This window comes from Melanerpes formicivorus, unplaced genomic scaffold (assembly GCF_026170545.1).
Source record: "Melanerpes formicivorus ecotype bairdi unplaced genomic scaffold, bMelFor1.0.p_v2 SCAF_16, whole genome shotgun sequence".
Lineage (NCBI taxonomy): Eukaryota > Metazoa > Chordata > Aves > Piciformes > Picidae > Melanerpes > Melanerpes formicivorus.
Genome location: NW_027142368.1, coordinates 10,498,022 through 10,517,904, shown reverse-complemented (window position 1 = coordinate 10,517,904; position 19,883 = coordinate 10,498,022). Strand labels below are relative to the sequence as shown.

At 35.7% G+C, this 19,883-nt stretch overlaps 1 protein-coding gene across 10 annotated transcripts in view; it reads left to right on the top strand.

The window, feature by feature from the left end:
* SOX6 (SRY-box transcription factor 6) overlaps window positions 1-19,883 on the top strand; it is a 356,555-nt gene that overhangs the window by 181,797 nt on the left and 154,875 nt on the right. For all 10 annotated transcript variants that reach the window (XM_068148073.1, XM_068148071.1, XM_068148069.1 and 7 more), the window contains one exon: window positions 6,468-6,557. In XM_068148073.1, coding sequence (XP_068004174.1) covers window positions 6,468-6,557 — 90 coding nt within the window. The remainder of the gene's footprint in view (window positions 1-6,467; window positions 6,558-19,883) is intronic.

Genomic DNA, 19,883 nt, shown 5'->3' with positions numbered 1-19,883 from the left:
TTGAAATGTGGTGGTGTTCATTTTTGTATTGTGATGTTGGTTGTTTGTTTTTTTAAGGTCTTGGCTTTGATAATCTTTTTAAACCAAGAAAATCTCAAAAAGTTGGCCAAAGAAATCAGTTCACTGGCTAACAACATGTCTGAAATGTGTTATATTCTAATTTTCTGTTAGACCACAACAATTAATTACTGTATGAGAACTGTGTGGAAATTGAGAAGGATGAGATGAGATTCCCCTGACCTGCCCCTCCACTGACAGCAAGATTGAAGCCAAGCTGCTTATGAGCAAGAGACAGTGGCAGTACATTACAGCTCTGGATGTTAAGCCTTCAGGCGGATTTTTGATTAGTTTTGTATTGTTGCTGCCTCCTTTTATTTAAAGTTTATTGGCACAGAAAAGGATAATTTGCCTTAAAAAAACCCAACAAAATAACTATGGCAACAAAGAATCTATTTTTGTAACGTTACACAAACTTTACATCCTTGGATTAAAAAAGAATAGGTACTACCATCCGGCAGTTAAGTTTCTGATAGTCATGGTTAAATTATGTTTTTATTTCTCAAGTTATGAATGTGAATGTGAAGACCTTAATTTAATTTTGAATTGCTGGAAGATTATAAAGGTGTGTTCCTTCAAAGTGAATTAAATTAACCTTTTGCCTTGCCCTTTGATATGTTAGAGTTTGCATACAATTTTAACATACATAACATGAAGCACAAAAATTAGGAGATATTTTAATGACACAGGTCTGTGATGGGTGGTTCTTTACCTTGAGGAAATCTGATGAGCAGTGAACTCACAAAAGGCATATGTGTAAGCTATTGTGCCCCCAGAGATGGATCTGTTAATCAAAGGCCCCAACACAAGTATATTAAAACTCCTCAACAGATTTAAAAACTACACTTATTTTTCTGAGTAAGTCACATTTTAAAATGAATAAATCTAATAATAGGGTAAATCTAAGTTAAACTTGAGTTTTATTCAGGATTATTTGTAGAGTACTGATTTTGTTTAGATTTTTCTACACTGAACAGAATTTAGTATTCTATGAAGAATGCTGAAAGAGACCTTCCTTTTCAGATGCACGATGGGTTGTGCTGTTATTATTTTTAGATGTCAGGTCCTTAGCTTCATCCACTTGAAAAAAGCACATTTGCACTTGAGGCATGGAGTTAGATGTGCCAAGGTACAACAGGGAGCAGAGAAATAAATGTTAGCCACTGTAATGTTATTTGCAGTTTGCTTGGTTCAGAGGGGAAAAAGCAGCAATTCTCGTGGAGCAGAAATCCAGGGCAGTGGGCCTTGTAAGCACACAAATATCTGTCTCAGGGAGGTCATAATCTCATTTAATATTCTTTCAAAGACAAAAAAAGCCTCTGTCAACACTTTTCCTCTAAGAAATATTTTGTAGATGCTGGTAAAGTAATACCACTTGTGCTGGTTTTCTCATGATAGAAACTTGCATGAGGCATTTGAACTCGTTTGACAAAGGGAGATCCAAAGGACACCTTTCTTCTCCCCTGTGGATCTGAAGGCAAATAGATATAATGAGAGTAGCTTGGAGAATATAGAACACTAGAGATAGAGGGACTTGCATGTTGTCATGTAGTTCCAGAGCTTGCAAAAATCCAGTCTTTTTATATTTAACAATATTTACTAAATTGTAATGGAGTATTTCTATGGACTATAGCTATGAAGTAGAGACAAAGATGGCACTAATTCTGTAGGATTTTTCTTCTAAACTGCAGGAAAGTAGTTTATTGTTCTGCTACTGAGAATCTGATCATGCTTTAGAACAGTTTCTCCTGCAGTATGCCTGCTTTCCCTTCCAATTCTTCTACTGTTTCTTTCCCAGTGCCTCTTTCCTTGAGTTAAGGTTCAGATGCACGTAGAAAAATGTCACCTATACCTTGATTGAATTATATTTCTGTATTGTTTATGAACTTGCTATGCATTTGCAATCATTATTAATAAATAAATGTGCTTTTGTCTTCTGTCACAAAGTAATGTATGCATTCAGAAAGAATTGTATGGAAAACAAGTCATGTTTTAGAGCTCCTATCATTAATAATTATCAGTTTGCAGCATTGTTACATGTTTTGAGGAAAGCTTATTATAAAAAAAATAACAAGGCACTGCACAGTAGCAAGAATAAGACAGTTCAGTTGATCACTGGTATAGGTGTTATAAATATGCCAGTCTGTACTATAGTGTTTTATTAAGTCTCAAAAAGTCAAAGCTGATTTGAAATAATAATGTCTGACAGTCAGTGCTTTGAAGTTTTGCTGCTGTACTCTCACATTTAGGCTTTCTTTTATGTATGACTTTACCATAAAAAACAAAAACACACACACGGCATGAATGTCTCTTATATTTTTTTTTCCCCCTCAGTATTTCAAAAGAAGTAATAAGAGACTACTTCAGTGAATTAAAGGGGGGTGGGGGAAGGAACATGTTAGCCCTGAAAATCAATGAGGATAGGTGCAGGCCACCGTAAGGTCATACAGTATTAATGTAAGCTATAGCTGGGGTTGGTAACTTGTTGAAGACTGTAAAAGTTGAATTTAAAAAAAAAGAAGAAGAAGAAAAGGGAAGCACAAGGAAGAGACAAGAGGCAAAAGCTATTCTTGATAGGAACAAGATGACTTTCATTCAGTCGGAAGAGCTTGAGAGCTTGGCTGTGATAGCTAACACACTCGTTCTTCATCGCCAGTCGTGCAACAAAGAGCTGGATTCCATCCATTCCATGACTGATTGATTACCCAATGGACAAATGTTAATTCTTTTCATTGATGCTTTGTCATTGTGGAGAGATCCTTTTCATCTAACACCTAGGGTTTTTTCCCCTTGGATTTTTTTTTTTCCCCCCTTCCCCCTGCTTATTTATCTTTTAACATCCTCTTCTCATTCAGCTTTGCAAAACTGTCATGTCTAACAAGATTCTTACAGTACTTTAAACTTACTTAGTCTACAATTAAAATTGCTAACAAAGTATGTAATAAACCCTGAGATTAAAAAATGCTCAATGATTTCATTTAGTCATCTCTGTCTAATTATACTTAACCTGTTTGCTGTCCTTGAAAGAAAATTTTCCCTAACTCAAAAGAGAAGAATATCAAGAATGAGAAGCTGCAGGTTGTTAATATAATAAATTGCTTGAGTGCAACTTCACGAGTTTGATCCTACATGTGTTAGTACAAAATATGCTACTTCGTGGCATAAGCCCAACTGTGGTTTATAAAGTCAGTGAGAAGAGCTAAAAATGTATAAATGCTAATTTCTTTCTTTGCTTCTTTTATAATTGTTTCTAACAAGAATACCCCTGAATTTTGAAAATGTCGGGATCCAGACGGGTTTGGAATGCTGCTGAAGCAGAGCCTGAGTGCAGGGAGAGCGATGCAGTGCAGATGTGAATTCGGGCTTCTCCAATGCTCAGTGCTGGATTCCGAGTCAGTGTTTTGTTTCTGTAATGAATCAAATCAGAAAGTGAATCAATATGGATGAAGACATTTTACTGATGTCAGAAGATATCTTTGTAGATTTTATATGTATGTAAAAATTAATTTTCAGTACAGAAAGATGAAAAAATTCCCTTTCTGATTCACAGACCTTTTCAAAATGTGTGTTTGTGAACACAGAATACAGAACTTGAAGGGAGATATGTCTTTCAAGTATGAGCCTTTATATTTAGTTTCATGTCTAATGTGAAGGACCTCCAGAGAGCTTTAACACATATCATTATTTTAAATTCTAAAAATTATGCAGATTAATCCTGCCAATTGAAAATTTGCAGGAATTCTAAAAGAGCTATTTCTACAATGCTAGAAAAAAGTTTACTGAAAGGGTCATTGTGTGCTTCTGTCATCTTCCCAATCTCAAAATGCAGTGGCTATAAATTATGTGGTCAGATTTATAACAGAGTTTGAATGAGATAGGAGTGTTTAAAGAAATGTCTCCTAAGGGTTTTTTTTTTTTCAGGCATTTACAGATACAGATTATAACTAGCAATGTGATTATATAAAAAGAAGGCAGATAGACCTGCTTTCCATTCCAGTTTTTTTGCTGTCTTTAGAGATGATGATTCTTGAGATCCCTTCCAACCCTAACAATTCTATGATGATTCTATGATTTATGTCCTTATGTAATATAAGAACAGTACTTAAGAGCAGTAACAGAATAAAGCATGTACTTTAAAGGAAAGTATTTTATCAGCTGCTGTGGTATGCTAATTATTTCTGGAGGAAAAAATTTTCATTAAAAGCAGTAGAATACAGAACTTATAGCAAATATCTATAAACTCTAAATAAAACTCTATAGCTTTTTTTCCCCCCCACCCAGGGATGAGGGGTCTGAAATTTTGGCAGGGGAGAAACACAGAAACATCTTTGTAAACTGTGATGATACCACAATAAAGGACAAATTATCATGTAGTATTGATAATTGATGGTTATTTCTTCATTCTTCTATTATCAGGCCAGAACTCATAAAAGTAATAAGTGCCTGTTATTGTTAAAAGTAAATTGTTATTATATAACAAGTATTTTAACCGTGCCTATTGCAACTTGGAGCTCCTTAATTTTGTCTCTTTCATAGAAAGATATAATTAGTAAATAAATTAGCTTTTCTACTGAAATATTACTTCAAAAACATTTACGAGCTGTGTTGTCTTTCCACAGAGGCTTGCGCGGTGAAAATGTGTTGCAATTAAAACCTGATCTTTGATCTTTTGGTAGTTACAGTTTGGGTTGCTTTCAACTGGTTTGGGGGATTTTTGTTTGTTTCTTTCTTTGTTAGCTTCAAATTAGTGATGCTAATGTAAATGTTTTGAATGTGTCTGAAACTACTTGTGCCCTAAAATACGATTGGCCATATGACCCTTTTCTTCCTTAAACTTCTCCCTAAATCTTTAACTTCTCCTTTTTTGACCTCTTTGAAGCTTCTCCTCCCTCTGAGTATTTTTAGAATTCTCTGAGGTGGAACAAACTGTTACCGATTGCATTGATGCAATCTGTGTTGCCCTTCTTAATCTGGGCTTTATGCTTTTGTTTTCACTTGTGTGAGTGCTTCTGATGGGACTGCTGACAGGACAATTTGAGCCACAATTTGGTCTTAATCTGCCTGTAATTTAGCAGAAGACACATTAGATTGAATTCTTCTCTCTTGTGCACCCTGCTTAATTTGTAAGTGACTGGAGTGGGATTGGTGCAAACATTGTCAAAATTTGGAGTGTTATTAGTTATTTAGAAAGTGTGTAAAATTATTTCCTCCTATCCCAAACACAGCTTGCTAGGAGATTTCCAACAAGCTTACGTGTATGGCTGTTCTCAGGGCATGTGCTAAAACCCATGTGCCCTGCACCACCTGGAGTGCTGTCTGGGCTTACAAGGAAGGCATTTTGCAAAGATTTGTTTTAAGAATAGAGTTGTTTGCAAATGCTGGTTTTGATATCTTGATAAACTGAACCTCAGGGTTTCCAAGGAAGTTAGCATAGACATTGTTGATGAGTGTGTCTACTAATGAAAATAAAGCACGATGTTTAATGGAGATTTTATTATTGCTAACTGGGAAGGGAAAATAAGTGTTCAATTATGTGTAAAGCTTTCTTGATAATTGTTTATAATTCTGAACTGTGGTTCTTAATGAATTTCTGGATCACATCAAGCATAAGTATTCCCATCTTAAAAATCACCTTTTGTAAGTTAACTGGAAGGTTATATATAATTTAGACATTGATGCCAATTAGTTGAATTTAGGAACTGAAAAAACCTTTAGATTTTATTGAAGTCTGTTATGCTCAATATCAAATTTTCTAGTGGAATTGGGGTCTGATCAGAAGAAACTTACTAAGGCCAATCTTCTACTTCTAAGAGTAATGGCTTCAGTGACAGTTTTGCCTGCAGAAGGCTTCCCAGATTGGGGCAAGGATTTGAAATGTATTCTGAACTTCAAATTATGAAATCTTCTAATCACTGCATGTTGTTTATAGTGTAACTGAGAAACTGTGAACATCCAATATGTAGAGTGCTTTTATGAATTCCATGGAGACATTACATGAATAACTTTTGCATTGACATGGGTATAAAAATGGGTTTCAGATGTCACTGTGTGCCAAATTTCCAAAAAAAGCTTCTAAATCTTCATGTATAATTTCAAGTGTACAATCATTCTCAAATGAAAAAGACAGAATTTGTATATACATTGGCAATCTATGCATGTAAATTGGCAGTTAGCATGCATAAATCCTGAATGAAGTTTTTCTTTCAATTAGACCCTTGTTAAATCCATAGTAACTCCATTAACCTCGGTGGAATTACTTTGGATTTAAAATGCAGTTAAATAAGAGCTCTGTTTGGCTACAAGTTCAATTCCCTTTGAAACTATGGTCCAACAAGAACATGGAGAAGAGTTTTAAAATGAAGGTGACACCTGTTTTCATTTTTTTTTTTTCTTTTCCTTTTTAAAAATAGATTCATCCTGCATGGAAAAGCTGCTTTCTAAAGACTGGAAGGAGAAGATGGAAAAATTAAACACAAGTGATCTCCTCGGAGAAATTAAAGGTATCTCACTAGACTGAATTTTAAGGATTTTTTTCAAGTTCAGAAAAATATAATAGAAATCACAATCATAAGGAGAGGGTGCTTTCCTCTCTCCAGTCACCCCACCCTGTTTTTTAGTGTTTATCTCTGTGATGGTGGATGCATCTGCCAAATAGACTATGTCACAATCGGTTACAGGCAGTATCAAGGATGTTGTCATGAACACCAGGTTGGTTACTTTAGTTCATTGACATTAGCTGTAATCTCTGTGACCAGAGGAAAAGAAAGAAACATCTTGAAAACGTGTGGAGTTACTGGTACTTGATGCTGTTTATATTCATGCTGTTTCCTTATAGGTCATGCTTAGGATGAGATTTGGGAGCTACTGAAAGCAGTGCAAGCTTTATTGCATGTATAGACAATACTTTCCAGTATTTCCAAGATTTGTTGATCCAGCAATCTAGTAAAACTGCAATTCTCTCGACAGTTAAGTACTGTGTAGAAAACCTGAAGTGTTTTTCCCCACCCATCAATTCTTTCATGGATTTTGTTAGTGAGAAGAAATCCAGGGGTATTGATTAAACAATAAATTTAAAAGGTGGGTTTTTTTGTGTGCTGTGGGAAGCAGTCAGAAGGGATGTTTGAGGAGTATGCAAGGTACCTAAGATTTATTTCTCTTCATTGCTGTAATTTTATTAAATTGCAGCTATAAATATATGGAAACAAAGAATCACGTACATCATACTAATAAATCTTTCCCGGTGAAAAAAACCCCAACAAACACACACACACACACACAAAACCACACAACACCCCCCCCCCCCCCCCCCCCCGAAATCTTTGGTTTCTCCTGTTGGAATTTTTTGGCAAAGTTATGACGATGTTCATACATTTAGACAAGTAAAAAAATCCTATAGTAATGTCAAGGGCAGCAATAGAGTATGCAGTTTTACAGGAACATGTTAAAATTGACTGTAATAAAATCCAACAAAATTCTGTCTTGAAATCACATTCTATTTAAAGCAGTATTGTCTCGTGATAGTGTGGAAAACACTGAATGCTAGTTTGTCCATTAATTGCACAATATAGCTACTTAGTCTTTAAATAGAAACTACTTGAATGCTATTAGTGAATCAAAATTAAAAGAGGTGGGATCTCTTAACAATGCAGAATAATGGTCTTTATTGTTTTATATGGCACAAAAAGCTTTATCATAAGCTTTCATTTAAAAAACCCAACAGTTTGTTTTTCTGGATTTATGTTACTCTTGTTTTCTTAGTCTATATATTCACTGCAGAATGAATGTATAGAGTTCTTGATCCTAAACCTTTTCTCATCTACCTACAAAGCATTTTTGCTCAGATGTGGATGAATTTTCAGCTGATTCATCTACTTTTTCTGGAGGTGGTCTGGTAGGGGTCCTTTCCCTTGGGCTCCCAAGCCAGTAGCCTAGCTACTGTCTCCAGGCTAAGAAAACATCTACCATCTTATGGTTTTAAATTGTATTCACATTTGTGTGCCTTAAATTGTCTTAGAAAGAAATATCCCCACCTCCCCCCGCAACAGTCTAGCACCTGGCAGGATGAAACCCAGACTACAAGAAGGAAATAAAGGAAAGTAGGGGAACTGGGGAGAATTTGTAATTTGCCAAAGAGGCATACCTTAAACCCCCAGCTTTTCAGTGTTCAAGGTGGTAGAGTTCTGGATCATGAAGCTAATTTTCATAGTGCAAAACGAATTTCCAGTTAGGTAACTGGCAAGGCATGAAGAGGTCTGAAAGAACTGCTTTTGAAAATGTGACATCTTTGTAAGGTTAAATATCCTTTTCCTTAGTTTTTGGCTTTTGTGCAGATTTTCTGCTCATATTACTGAAAGCCTAACTTAAAGACATGAAGTGATGCAGTAAAAATAAATAAATGAGGTCATCAGGGAAAAAAATCTTGATTGTTAGAAAGCAAGGTGTGGTCCAGTGAGGGACTGCTCTTTGCACTGACTGTTACTGGGAGTTGTTTATATTAGAGAGAAGGCGTTGTTCTTGCTCAGGATAACCTGAGCACATACTCTCTCACTCTGTCTGCACAACTGCAACCCTCCCCCCTTCAGTGGAAGACTAGCATCTTGGTTGTGGGAAGGCAGTTCACTAAGAATCAGTGCCAGAAAAAAGGATGAAAGCAGAAAAAAATGTACCACTGACACAAACTGTTTCTCTTCATGTTTGGGAAGCACGTAGACAAGAAGATAATCAGCTGAAACAAATATAAATGGTATTCTCTTGCTTTATCTTCTATATTCAGAACACAATAATGTTAATCAGGATCTAGTTATAAACTGTATGTATTAATTCAAACAACAGAAGCTAATACAAAAGTAACAGACTGAATAATTTTTTTTCTCTAAGTGGCACTGTTCCTGTTCACATGTAGTCTTGCATAGTATGCTTGATTTGTAAAACTTTTTCTGCATTTATTAGGATTTCAGTTATTGATAATGCTCCCAATTCTCCCTTGAATTACAGCCAAACAAGCCACTGACTTCAGGGAGGTTGCATCCAACTCAGAGGGGCATTTGGCAGAATGCTTTGTAGCCAAATTCCAGTGGTTAAATAAGTCTGCTTGTTCATTTGATATGTTTATAAATGAAACACACAGGTCAAATTTTCAAAGGCCTATGAAGCAGTTGAGCTGAGTTAAATGACCTGCTCACCTGGAAAAACCCCCACAGCTGCCTATGCAAATCATCAGACTTCAGGCTGTTTGTCAGGGCATGCATGCAAAAGTGTTTCTTTAAGGTACACGAGCAATTTGCCAGGCTTGTGTCCAGCTTTTGCAATGTTGTGGGTTTTGTATAAAGATTAGCATCAGGAAATACTTTTCATTCTAATTTTTGCTGTCATGTTTTTGAATAAACAGTGCAATGCAGGACTCCTTTCTAAATTTCCAAATATTTCGGTGCACAGGGTTCTCTCATTGCCCTCACTTGCTGCAGGTATTTCTGCAGCTTGGTTATCTAGTTTCTCTTGAGCAGCCACAGCTAGGCAGAGTAGCATCATTTATCACTATACAGAGTCTGTTTTAAGTTTTCTGTTTCTGTTCCAAATATAAATCTCTGGAATAGTCTTGCATGCATCAGGCAGTTGTCCTACTGAAATATCCTGTAGTGATCTTTCTCAGTATGCAGGGTCTTTGAAGATCAAATAAGAAAGGTCGTTCTTTAAGTAACTTAAGCGATGATGCTCTTGTGAAAGGGTCAGAATTGGTCTAGCAGTCTTATAAAAGAGTGACTCCTGGGTCACCATCTACTGTGCTGCAGGTTACTTCTCTGGGTTGGTGATGTTTACAACTGGAACTATATATTTATAGGCATTGTGACTTGAATATCACATGCTGTCTTTGTACAGTATACTCTATTTTGGGAAGGGGAATGATTGCTGTCCATAGCTTTATCCAATAGAGAATGCTCTTATCATTATGTTTCCAGTGCATATTTCTCCCCCTTTTCTAGTTGCTACTCTATTAAAAAAGAGCCTAAACCTCCTATTTCATGTGACGTGTACATACTCAATGGTTTCAGAATATTTGGCTGGGTGGGAGGCAGCATTCTTGTTTCCTAGGAAATGCTGAATTTAGTAAAATGAAGCAAATTCACCCACTTAATAGTCTCCTTGTAAGATATGCTGTAAACAGTATTGAAAATTATATTTGGCCCTGGTGTTTGAACATTGGAGAGATGGAAAGAGGTGTTTTCTAGGAGCGTTTTGTGTGTGTGCATTAATGACTGGAAGAGAACAGTAAGGTACAACTTCTTGGATCTAGTAATTTAACATTATCCATTTCTGGAATAGTCTTGGAGAGAGTTCTAGATGAATGAACCCTTGAGAAAGTTATGGTTTCTATGTTTTTACAGTGAATTAATTAATTTATTTTTTTTTAAATGCAAGACACATGATATACAAAACATTTTAAAATGCTATTTTTGCTTCCATTTTATTGAATTGTTCTTCATGGATAAGCTCTTGGGTGTTTCCTGGTGCACTCTGTAAAATGCGAAGGCTGTTTTCAGCAAAATAAATTCGATGGGTTTTTGCAGCCCTGACCAACACTGTAGTCTGGATTTGCAGTAATTATTTCTCAGTATAATTGCTGAAATTTTGTTCTCATGAATTCTAAGGGTATATAACAGTCCACCTTATAAATATGTATAAATAAATATATATAAGTCTTATATCGCAGAGCCGCTCAGAGGTTTTTAATTATGTCACTTTGTATGGCTATAGACATTTCAAAGCTCTCCTTTGTGCTCTCTGTTATAAACATATTTTATTTCTTTTGAAGTCTGTGTGATATACATACTAGCAATTAAAAACCCAGCTCAGGCTTTGAGACACAAGGTCTTCTTAATTAAAACTCAAACAAAAGCTACAAGCAAAATCCCCACTATATGATTAAGGTCTAAAGTGTTATGATACATTAGAATCATTGTTAACTGCTAGGATTTAAAAAATCAATACACAGGAAAAAGGATCAACTGGTTCCAATTAGTGAAACCAATGAAAGCATCCAACAAAACATAACATAACAACGGAACCCAGAACCCTGACACCCAAATCCTTAAGAAATTGGTCCTGATTAGAAATATACCACAGGCAGTAAAGGTTTCTTACAATGTGTTTATTACCATGATCCAATGAAGTGATATGTTCAGCTCTCCGAATCAGAGAGAGATTTTTGTTTTGCTGTTTCTCACATCATTAGCATTTTGTGTAACTTGTTACAAAAGCTGCATTTCCAAGCCCAACCTGACCTTCTAAATTGAGTAGCACCTATTTGAATGTCAGAATATTTCATTAACATTTTCAGCTTTTAACGTTAAAACATCTCTAGTTTGATTTACTTGAGGAAGGTAAAAGATTCCAAAGTAAAAATATTTTAGTTCATAGAATCAATAAGGTTGGAAAAGCCCTCAAAGATCATCGAGTTAAACTTACCATGACCCATTGTAGCTGATTGTTATCATTAACATACCAATGTAACTGGTTAAACTGATCATCAATGTGAACTAGATTAACCCGTATGGTCTTACACCATCTTGATTTTGTTTTTGGTGCCATATGAAATACTATTTTTCTAGATTCTGGATTTAAATAGGCATTCCCCAGTCTCTACAGACAGAGGGTAGCTCTGTGAAAATGAATGTGCTCACTGTACAGAGTGCTATTATTGACACTATGTACATGTAAGTCTTGGCAAGACTGAAATGCTACTTAGTGCAAAAAAAAAAGAAAGAAAGAAAACGTTTTTGCCACTCTGGTCTTTTGGTCAGTGGGTCATATTTCAGTGGCACCTATCATAATGTTAAAAGTTAATGACTATTACCACTTCTAGTTCTTAAAACTCCACATCTATAAATTACATTGTAATCAGCTGGTCACATAAATCAAGTTCTCAATATTGTTGAATGCATTTTATAAATAACATCAACCAGGATGCATGCAGTGCATTTCCATGCACACAATGAATTTATTACTTAAAATCATCACATATATCTCTATATTTTTTGCTTTACCACTTTATATTTTTAAGCCTAACAGTTCAGGACTAACTGTATGAGCTATGTACTAAAACGAAATCTAAGTACAGCTCACTCACATGATGTATGGTGTGGAACTGGGTCTCAAACAATATCAACAGTTTATGGGAAAAAAAGAATGAGGATAATGGTGCTAATGATAAGGGTTCTGAGGCCCTGGCACAGGTTGCCCATAGAAGTTGTGGATACCCCATCCCTGGAAACATTTGAGGCCGGGTTGGATGGGGCTCTAAGCAGCCTGATGTGGTGGAAGTTGTCCCTGCCTATAGCAGCAGGAGAGTTGGAATTAGGTGATCTTCAAGGTTTCTTCCAACCCAAACAAGTCTATGATTCATTCTATGGTTATAATAATAAAGAACTTGAAACACCAATACATTTACTGGGCATGTTAGGCAAGACTGCTTTTAGAATGTCATCCATTCTTCATTTGTTTTCTTTAATAAATACAGAGTCTTTACCTTTAGTTGAAAGGCTTCTATGCTGAAGAAAGCTAGTGCTACTTGGAACTTAAGACCTTTTGACACTTGATGTCAATGGCAAACTCCCTTTTGAGTCAAGACCCAGCTTAGCCAGTGATTAAGTTGCTTACCTTTAGCTAAACAAAAGTCTTGCTGAAAACAAATGTGCAACTTGATATGAAAAAGCAAGTGTGAGTGTAGGAGCTTGCTAAACTGATCAAATGTGTTTCTTCATGCTTTAGTGCTTTTGGTTTCTGTTACTGTAGACAAAGTAAAATTCTAACGAATGGAAGCAAGCATTTGTCTAGAAATGTGCATATAGGCATAGGACTGAAAAGACCAAAATTTTCTGATTAATTTGGATTCTGTGAAAAATCTGTAGATGCACTTAACCTTTTGTTACAGAAGTTTCATAATAAGGAAATCTTTGATGTAAGTGTCAGATGTAGAGAACATACTATCCTGCAGCATTCTGTCTCTATGGACACTGAACTATCTGGGGTAGGGTGTAATGAAAGGGCAAACATCCAGTAATATTTCCTCAACATACTCTTCCACTTTTCCACAAAATATTATTAATGAGCTTCTTGGTTCAGTGGTGTATCATTGGGGTTTAATGGCCCTTGATAGAATGATCATCTAGGACCATGTCCAATCACTTTTGAACCCTTTAATAGACAGCTGGAAAGTCTGTGGGGATAAGATCGGCAGTTAACAATATGCTGTGTATTTGAACCTGGTACCTTGTAGGTGTCCTTTAGATCCTCTATTATAATGGACAGGGAATGGTTGTTCCCTGTTTGTCTTTTCTGTTACATTACATTCAGTGTCTCTTATCCAGGTTGAAAAGTAAAAATATGTTTATTTATTCTATACATGAAAGCTGTCCTGCACTTTAGTAATTCTCATCACTCTTCTCTGCAGTTAATTGGGAAGTAACCTTCTGTACAAAATATCCCTCTTCTGAGCAATGTCAGACTTTGGCACTGATTAATGAGAACCTTCATGGCAATCCTTTTTACCTCAGTTGATTTTAACCACCCTTTCTGAACAGGGAGTCTTGAAGTGGGGTCTTGATGTATGGATGTTGTGTAGTAATTATATCAGAAATATATTTTTTTTGTTTTCTATGAGATACATAAAAATACTTGTCTTATAACTTTAGATACTGTGGCTCGGAAGTGTCACTTGTAAAACTTAAGGGATATAGCAGTAGTACTCAGAAATCAATGACATATGAGCACATTTTGAAAATCACACGCAACTGAGAATAGCAAGAACATAAACTGCAGCTTGACAGCCACTGGCTCAAAAGCCAAAGCTCTATAAGAAATAGAAGAACAAAAATACCAGAAGAGTTGTCCCTGTCCTCTCTAATCAAGCTGACCCTTTGGAGGTTAACTATCAGTATGTATTTCAGGAGGTCTTGATTTGTCTAACTGTGTCGCCTCTCTTCAGATCTGACCAATGACAACTGACAGTTTTCTGCCAAAGGGCAGCTCTAGCCAAACTGCGCTCATTATCCTCTCTTTCACCTCCTCCTGCCAATGTTAAAGTGATTTCAGGCTAACAGGATCCCCTTGCTCCAATCAGGTACCTTCCCCTTACTTGGTGAGTGGAATGGTCTCAATTCACTAGGTCTCACTTCTGCCTCTTCCCTAGGTATTTATTTTGAATTAAAGTAAATAATTTCTCTCTTTTCCACTCCCTCCATATTATTTTTTTTTTCACTGTAGGCATTACCCTCTGTGTTAATAGATTTATACCAAGGCAACTTGATCAGAAATGGTTCTTTGACACTAGCTGTCACACTGGAATGCTATTACTTTATACATATCTTTTCAAACCCTTTTTTCCCCCTCTAAATTACTCTTAGTTCAACCCACATTTCCTAGCATTTACCTTGGTCAATATTGATAAGAATTAACAAAGTTTGATGGTCGGTCATGTTGTCATAAATGTTTTTTAAGAGCTATGCAAGATTAAGCTGAGACCTGCTCAATAGCTGTTTAAAATTTGTTGCCCCATAGATAGCAGTAATGAGAGGCTAACGCACTCATGTTGGGAATGAATCCTCATGTCTATTAAGATTTGTTTGAATAGGTTTCCATCACAACAGGTGCACAATTATTTTATGAGTAAAATATTATCAGCCTTCCAAATTAGCCAGAGCAAAATGCAAGTTGTCTGATTAAATAATCAAACCCAATACTTAAAATGCACTTGATTTCCACAGGAATTTTAAGATGCTAAGTCCCAGTCTATCAGTAAAGCTGTGATTGTTTGCAGCATGCAAGTAGCAGCTTGTAGAGTATCCTGTTTGGTATGTTTTACATAATTCATCCTACATTATACAAGACAAAACTGCTAAAAAAGCATATAATAATAGGTTTTACTTCTAGTCAAACAATTTTAATCTAGCAATGAAGGTATTATACTGTGCATTAAAATCAGAAAAAAACCGTGGGCCTCTAATGGAAAATAGTTTGCAAATGTTCTGCATTCAATTAGGAGGTGCATCAGTGTAGAAATACAAAACCCTATGTTGTTTTAAAATAATTTAGGTTACGAAGGGGGAGGGACAAAAGGAAAATTCTCTGAGTCTGAAGTGCAGCTTGCAGTGTGGAGATCACATATGTCACCAGTTATTGAACAGCTTAGTAAACACAGTGACTCAGAAACCCAAGAAATGGGTAAAATCTGAAACAGTAGGTTCACCACAAACGGAAAACTTTGCAGTGCAGCTGTCAGACACAGATCATATACAGGTAACCATTTGTTTACATATTTGAATCTGTTTGTCAATCAAGAAGTGCTATGAATCAGGAGATGGGATCTCAAACACAAAACCACAAAGTCAGAGACAGCATCTGGAGGAGCTCCAAGCCACAAAAATTAGGGAAGAAGCAGCAAGGGCACAAAAAACTGTAAACGCTTGCATGGATTCTGCCTCTATATACATTGAATTTAAATAATTGTGTTGATACATCAGTAATAATAATTGCTGATAAAAATTATAGTCCTTATTTTGGGCAGCAATATGTTTTACTAAATGTGAAATTAAATGCAATTTGTATTAATTAGGGATAATATGAAAGTATGTAAGTGGTTGACATTTCCGACATTTTAAAACATACTACTCTATGTGAAGATACATCTTCTGCAGTTGTTTTAACTTGGAGATGCTCTGGAGTGATATATGCCTCTAATGTGTTCTGTTAAAATAAGAGCACAGTTCTAACCCTATGATCACAAAATTATTTTTTATGTGGGGTTCATCATACTTTGAAATTTAGTTCTGGGGTTTGACCATTGATGTAATTGCTGATTAGACAATTGTAGTTCTATGTGGAAGCTGGACTACAGTCTGGATACAGGCTCTAAACCAAAATCTTCTGTTAAAACACAGGTAGTGTATTCAAGCTGTAAGATTTCAAAATTCAGTGTGGTGTATATGGACATTTTATGTGGATTTGTATAACTTGAGGTTTTCTAAATGTGGGAAAGCTTATGGGGACTTATTTATTTATTTTGATGGGTAATATCAAAGTGATAAACCCAGAAACTTACTAAGGAAGGTAGAAAAAATCAAATGGCCATAACTATTCTGTGGTTGGGGTTTTGTGTTGATTTTTTGTTTCTTTGTTTGGTTTGGTTTGGTTTTTCAGATTCTTTAATAATTGCAGAGTGAATTTTAACTCATGACTGAAAGAATTTCTTTTTACCTTTGCTTGCTTCCCTGTGTTGCCAGGATCCATTTGCCTATGTATTGCTGAGATTCTGCAGCAGACAGGGATGGCTGTGGGTTTTCTTTTAGGGACTGCAGTGAACAGGGGATAAAGTCATAAATTAATTAACCCTCTTGTCTATTTTGTTGTTGCTTTCTTCACCTCCCAAGGGTTCTGTTGTGTAATTTTGGGTCTCTCAGACTTCAGTCAGAGATGGGGTTCTCAGCTCTGAAATACAAGATTTTTTCTAAAATGAAATACGTTAGCTTATCAGGGTACAATTTGCCACTTTTCAAGACAACAGTGATTGACATAGGCAGTTTGGGTCTGTCTGCATACCCTCAGATAACACATCCCACCATCAGAGACATACGGAGACTTGGTGCTAAGAACTGGCACTGAGCAACCCATAGTGAGAATTATTCCCCTGCTGACCTGGAGAAAAAACAACATGCTCTCTGCATATATCTAAAGTTTGGCTAACTTCATAGTGTGCAATAGTAAGAGTCCTAAACCCCTTTAAAAACCTTGGCCCAGAGAGGCATCTAAAGAAATCTAAGGTCTTTACAGATGCAGGCAAATTGAAATTTTGATGCACATCTGAAACTCTTGGAGAGGAAATAACCATAAAATACATCACTTAAGAGCAAAATTATCTTCATCTTAGTTCACAGTATCAGGGCATGACAGCCACACTGATGTAACTTCTGGGAAACAGGTCAGAAACATTGCATGAAGTTGCGATAGGCACGTTGTTCCACACATAACTCTGTTTTTTAATAGGACACTTAAAAGGAAGATGATTAACTTTCAAAACCAATTAAGAGAGGTCTCGGTAGAAATCTGTTTTCCCTGCTTCTGCTGCTTCTTCATTTGTGTTTTCAGTTTTAGTGTCTTGTTATGAATAAAAAATAATGATGCAATTGCAGTTGCTGTAGAAGTAAAGTAATGAAAATGCAGCTTGTATAGTGTTTTATTGTCTTAAGGAGAGAGAAACAATTAAGGGATCCTGATTTCCTAAATATATCCCAGGTCTGTTTATCATGTATTGAATGAGAGTGCTGTTATAATGGAATTTGAAACTTCTTGGTGTGTTTTCTGCATGCTCCCAGTGCTTCAGGATTTATTCTGAGTTTTCTTTAGACTGTACTTAAAGTTGTTCCTAAATCCAGGCCTTTGAATATTAAATTGTAAATCTTCTGAATAGTCAGTGTTTATGTTTTCATTCTGATTGTTCCTTTTTGAGTGGTAGAATACCTATATAAGCAAAACAGAATAACATGATACCACTCTCTGGTTTGAGACTGTGAGGAATTTCATTAAAAATGATTATGTAGTGAAGGGTTGTGTTAAATGTTTTTGGTTTAGATCAACGAGGTATACAAATAAACTGAATTAAAAAAACCCAGCAGTTTTAGTCACTTCGAAGAAACGTTTGGCTAAACATGCTCATGCTTGTGGTTTAGAGTGCAATTGTACCAGAACACTCTTAGAATACGTGTTGAACTTCAGTCTGCAAATGTAGGCCACCTCCTTTGTGCTCTGCTCAATGCGACCTAGAAGGTTTTTCTGCAGTTAGGAAACTTGACTGATAACTTTGTGGCATATTTCATAGGAGCACAACAAGCTGGTCATAGAATTCTAATTTGTTCTGGAATGTTTCCTTTTAAGTCAGTTCATTATTTGTAAAAGAAACCTTGAGGGAACAACAAGCATAGTTGACTTGTTTGTTTTTTGTTTCTCATTCCCATATAGCAAGGTTGTGGTTATTTCAAAAGACGTAAGATAATTCATACTTGTATCATTAATATGCTCTGTTGAATTGATTTTTACAGATTACTAGGTTGTGTGTAGCAGATAAGTAACACTTCCAATTTATAACTGTTTTATTATGAAAGAAATTTAAAATAACATTCAGATTTATAAGCTTGAGGTTGCCAATTTTGACCATCTGATGCCATTATTAATGAACATTTCAATGGACCTGTTTCAAAGTGTAAATCCTTCAACTGACATCTGTGGGCACATTCTAAATGTATAAAATGTTCTTGCTTTTCCATACATATCAAAGGCTTTTGACTAAATTGTCTCTTCTCAGATGAAGTAGGAAGTTTCTTCTTTACAGCTTCCATGATAGACAGGCTATGCTAATGTCCTTGTTTTGCAATAAACTTTGCTTCTTCATTACTTATCACCAGAGGCAATAAAAATCTTCAGAGGCAAATATAAGTTTTTCATTGATATACTTGTTTGTATTTGTAAGACATGAAAGATGAACATGTAATTAAGATCAAAATTAAAATTTATATTTAAAATATATAAATCTTGCAGTACTAATACTGCTCATATTTATATTTAGACATTTTTTGAGTGGTGTAGCTAATAACTACTAACTAAAAACTCATGGAAGTAACTTATTTAACAAGATATAAAAAGTAACTGCAAGACATCATAAGTCAGAGTACATTTCACAGGGGCACATCTCTCCTGTGTGTACTGTGCATTCTGCATGCAGCAGAATAAATGCATTTGGGTTACAATTTTGAGTAGGGGAAGGGAGGCAAGATTCCTAGAGTGTTTTGGAGTGGAATCCTCAGTGTTAGCTTTAAGGCAAATGATCTCCAATAACTGAATCCTGATATGTAAATTGATTAGTCTTTTTATAGAATAGCAGTGGCATCTATGGAGAGGATCTTTTCCCTTCTTGCACCCACAGAATATTCAACCCTGTCTTGATGCTCATAAACTCTCCTAGTACACAGATGCTCAGGTTCACTATAAGGCATGACATAATCCTACTTAAAACTAGATTAGCTCCACAGAAAAGTACAGTGATGGTATGTTTTTTTCACCTGATATGCACATCCAACTGCAGGAGTACACACAAAAGCTGTATGGACTCAAGCTGTCACTTTTTCTCACCATCACCCCATATATGTATTTATAGACACTGCAGTGCAAGGTATTCCTCACTATTTAAAGAGAAGAGTCACGTTTTTTCTGCAAATACTGTGACAAAATGCAGAAAAAAAATTATTAAACATCCCCCTTTATGTAGCTTGCTGTTTGAAATGCAAAACTTAATTAAAACATTATTCTTTTTCATCTTTATTAATCCATAGTTTAGACAATGTGAGAAAACTGAACAAACAATGAAAAGCTGCTTTTGCATGATGAACTACTTTTATGAAAGACAAATACAGAAATCACAAGTAACTGAGTTCTCTTATACAGGGAAATTGATGTCATCTAATTCATATGAGCTATACTCATCAAATGAGATATTAAACTAACTTCCTCTAAACTCAGCTTCCTTCCAGTTATTTGGATGCATGTACATATACAGTTCTCTTTCCCGAATAAGATTAGATGGAACAGATATTCAGTTCAGCCCTGTGATTGAAGACACAAGTTTTAATTGGAGAGCTCTTCCTTCCAAACAAGTGCTATTTTGCACTTGCACCACAACAGGAAGAAATACTGGTTTAAAAAGAATGAAAGATCGTATAGATCACTTGAAATTGTATCATGTGTACATAATAAAAAGTAAGATTAATTTTAAAGAGTGTCATGGT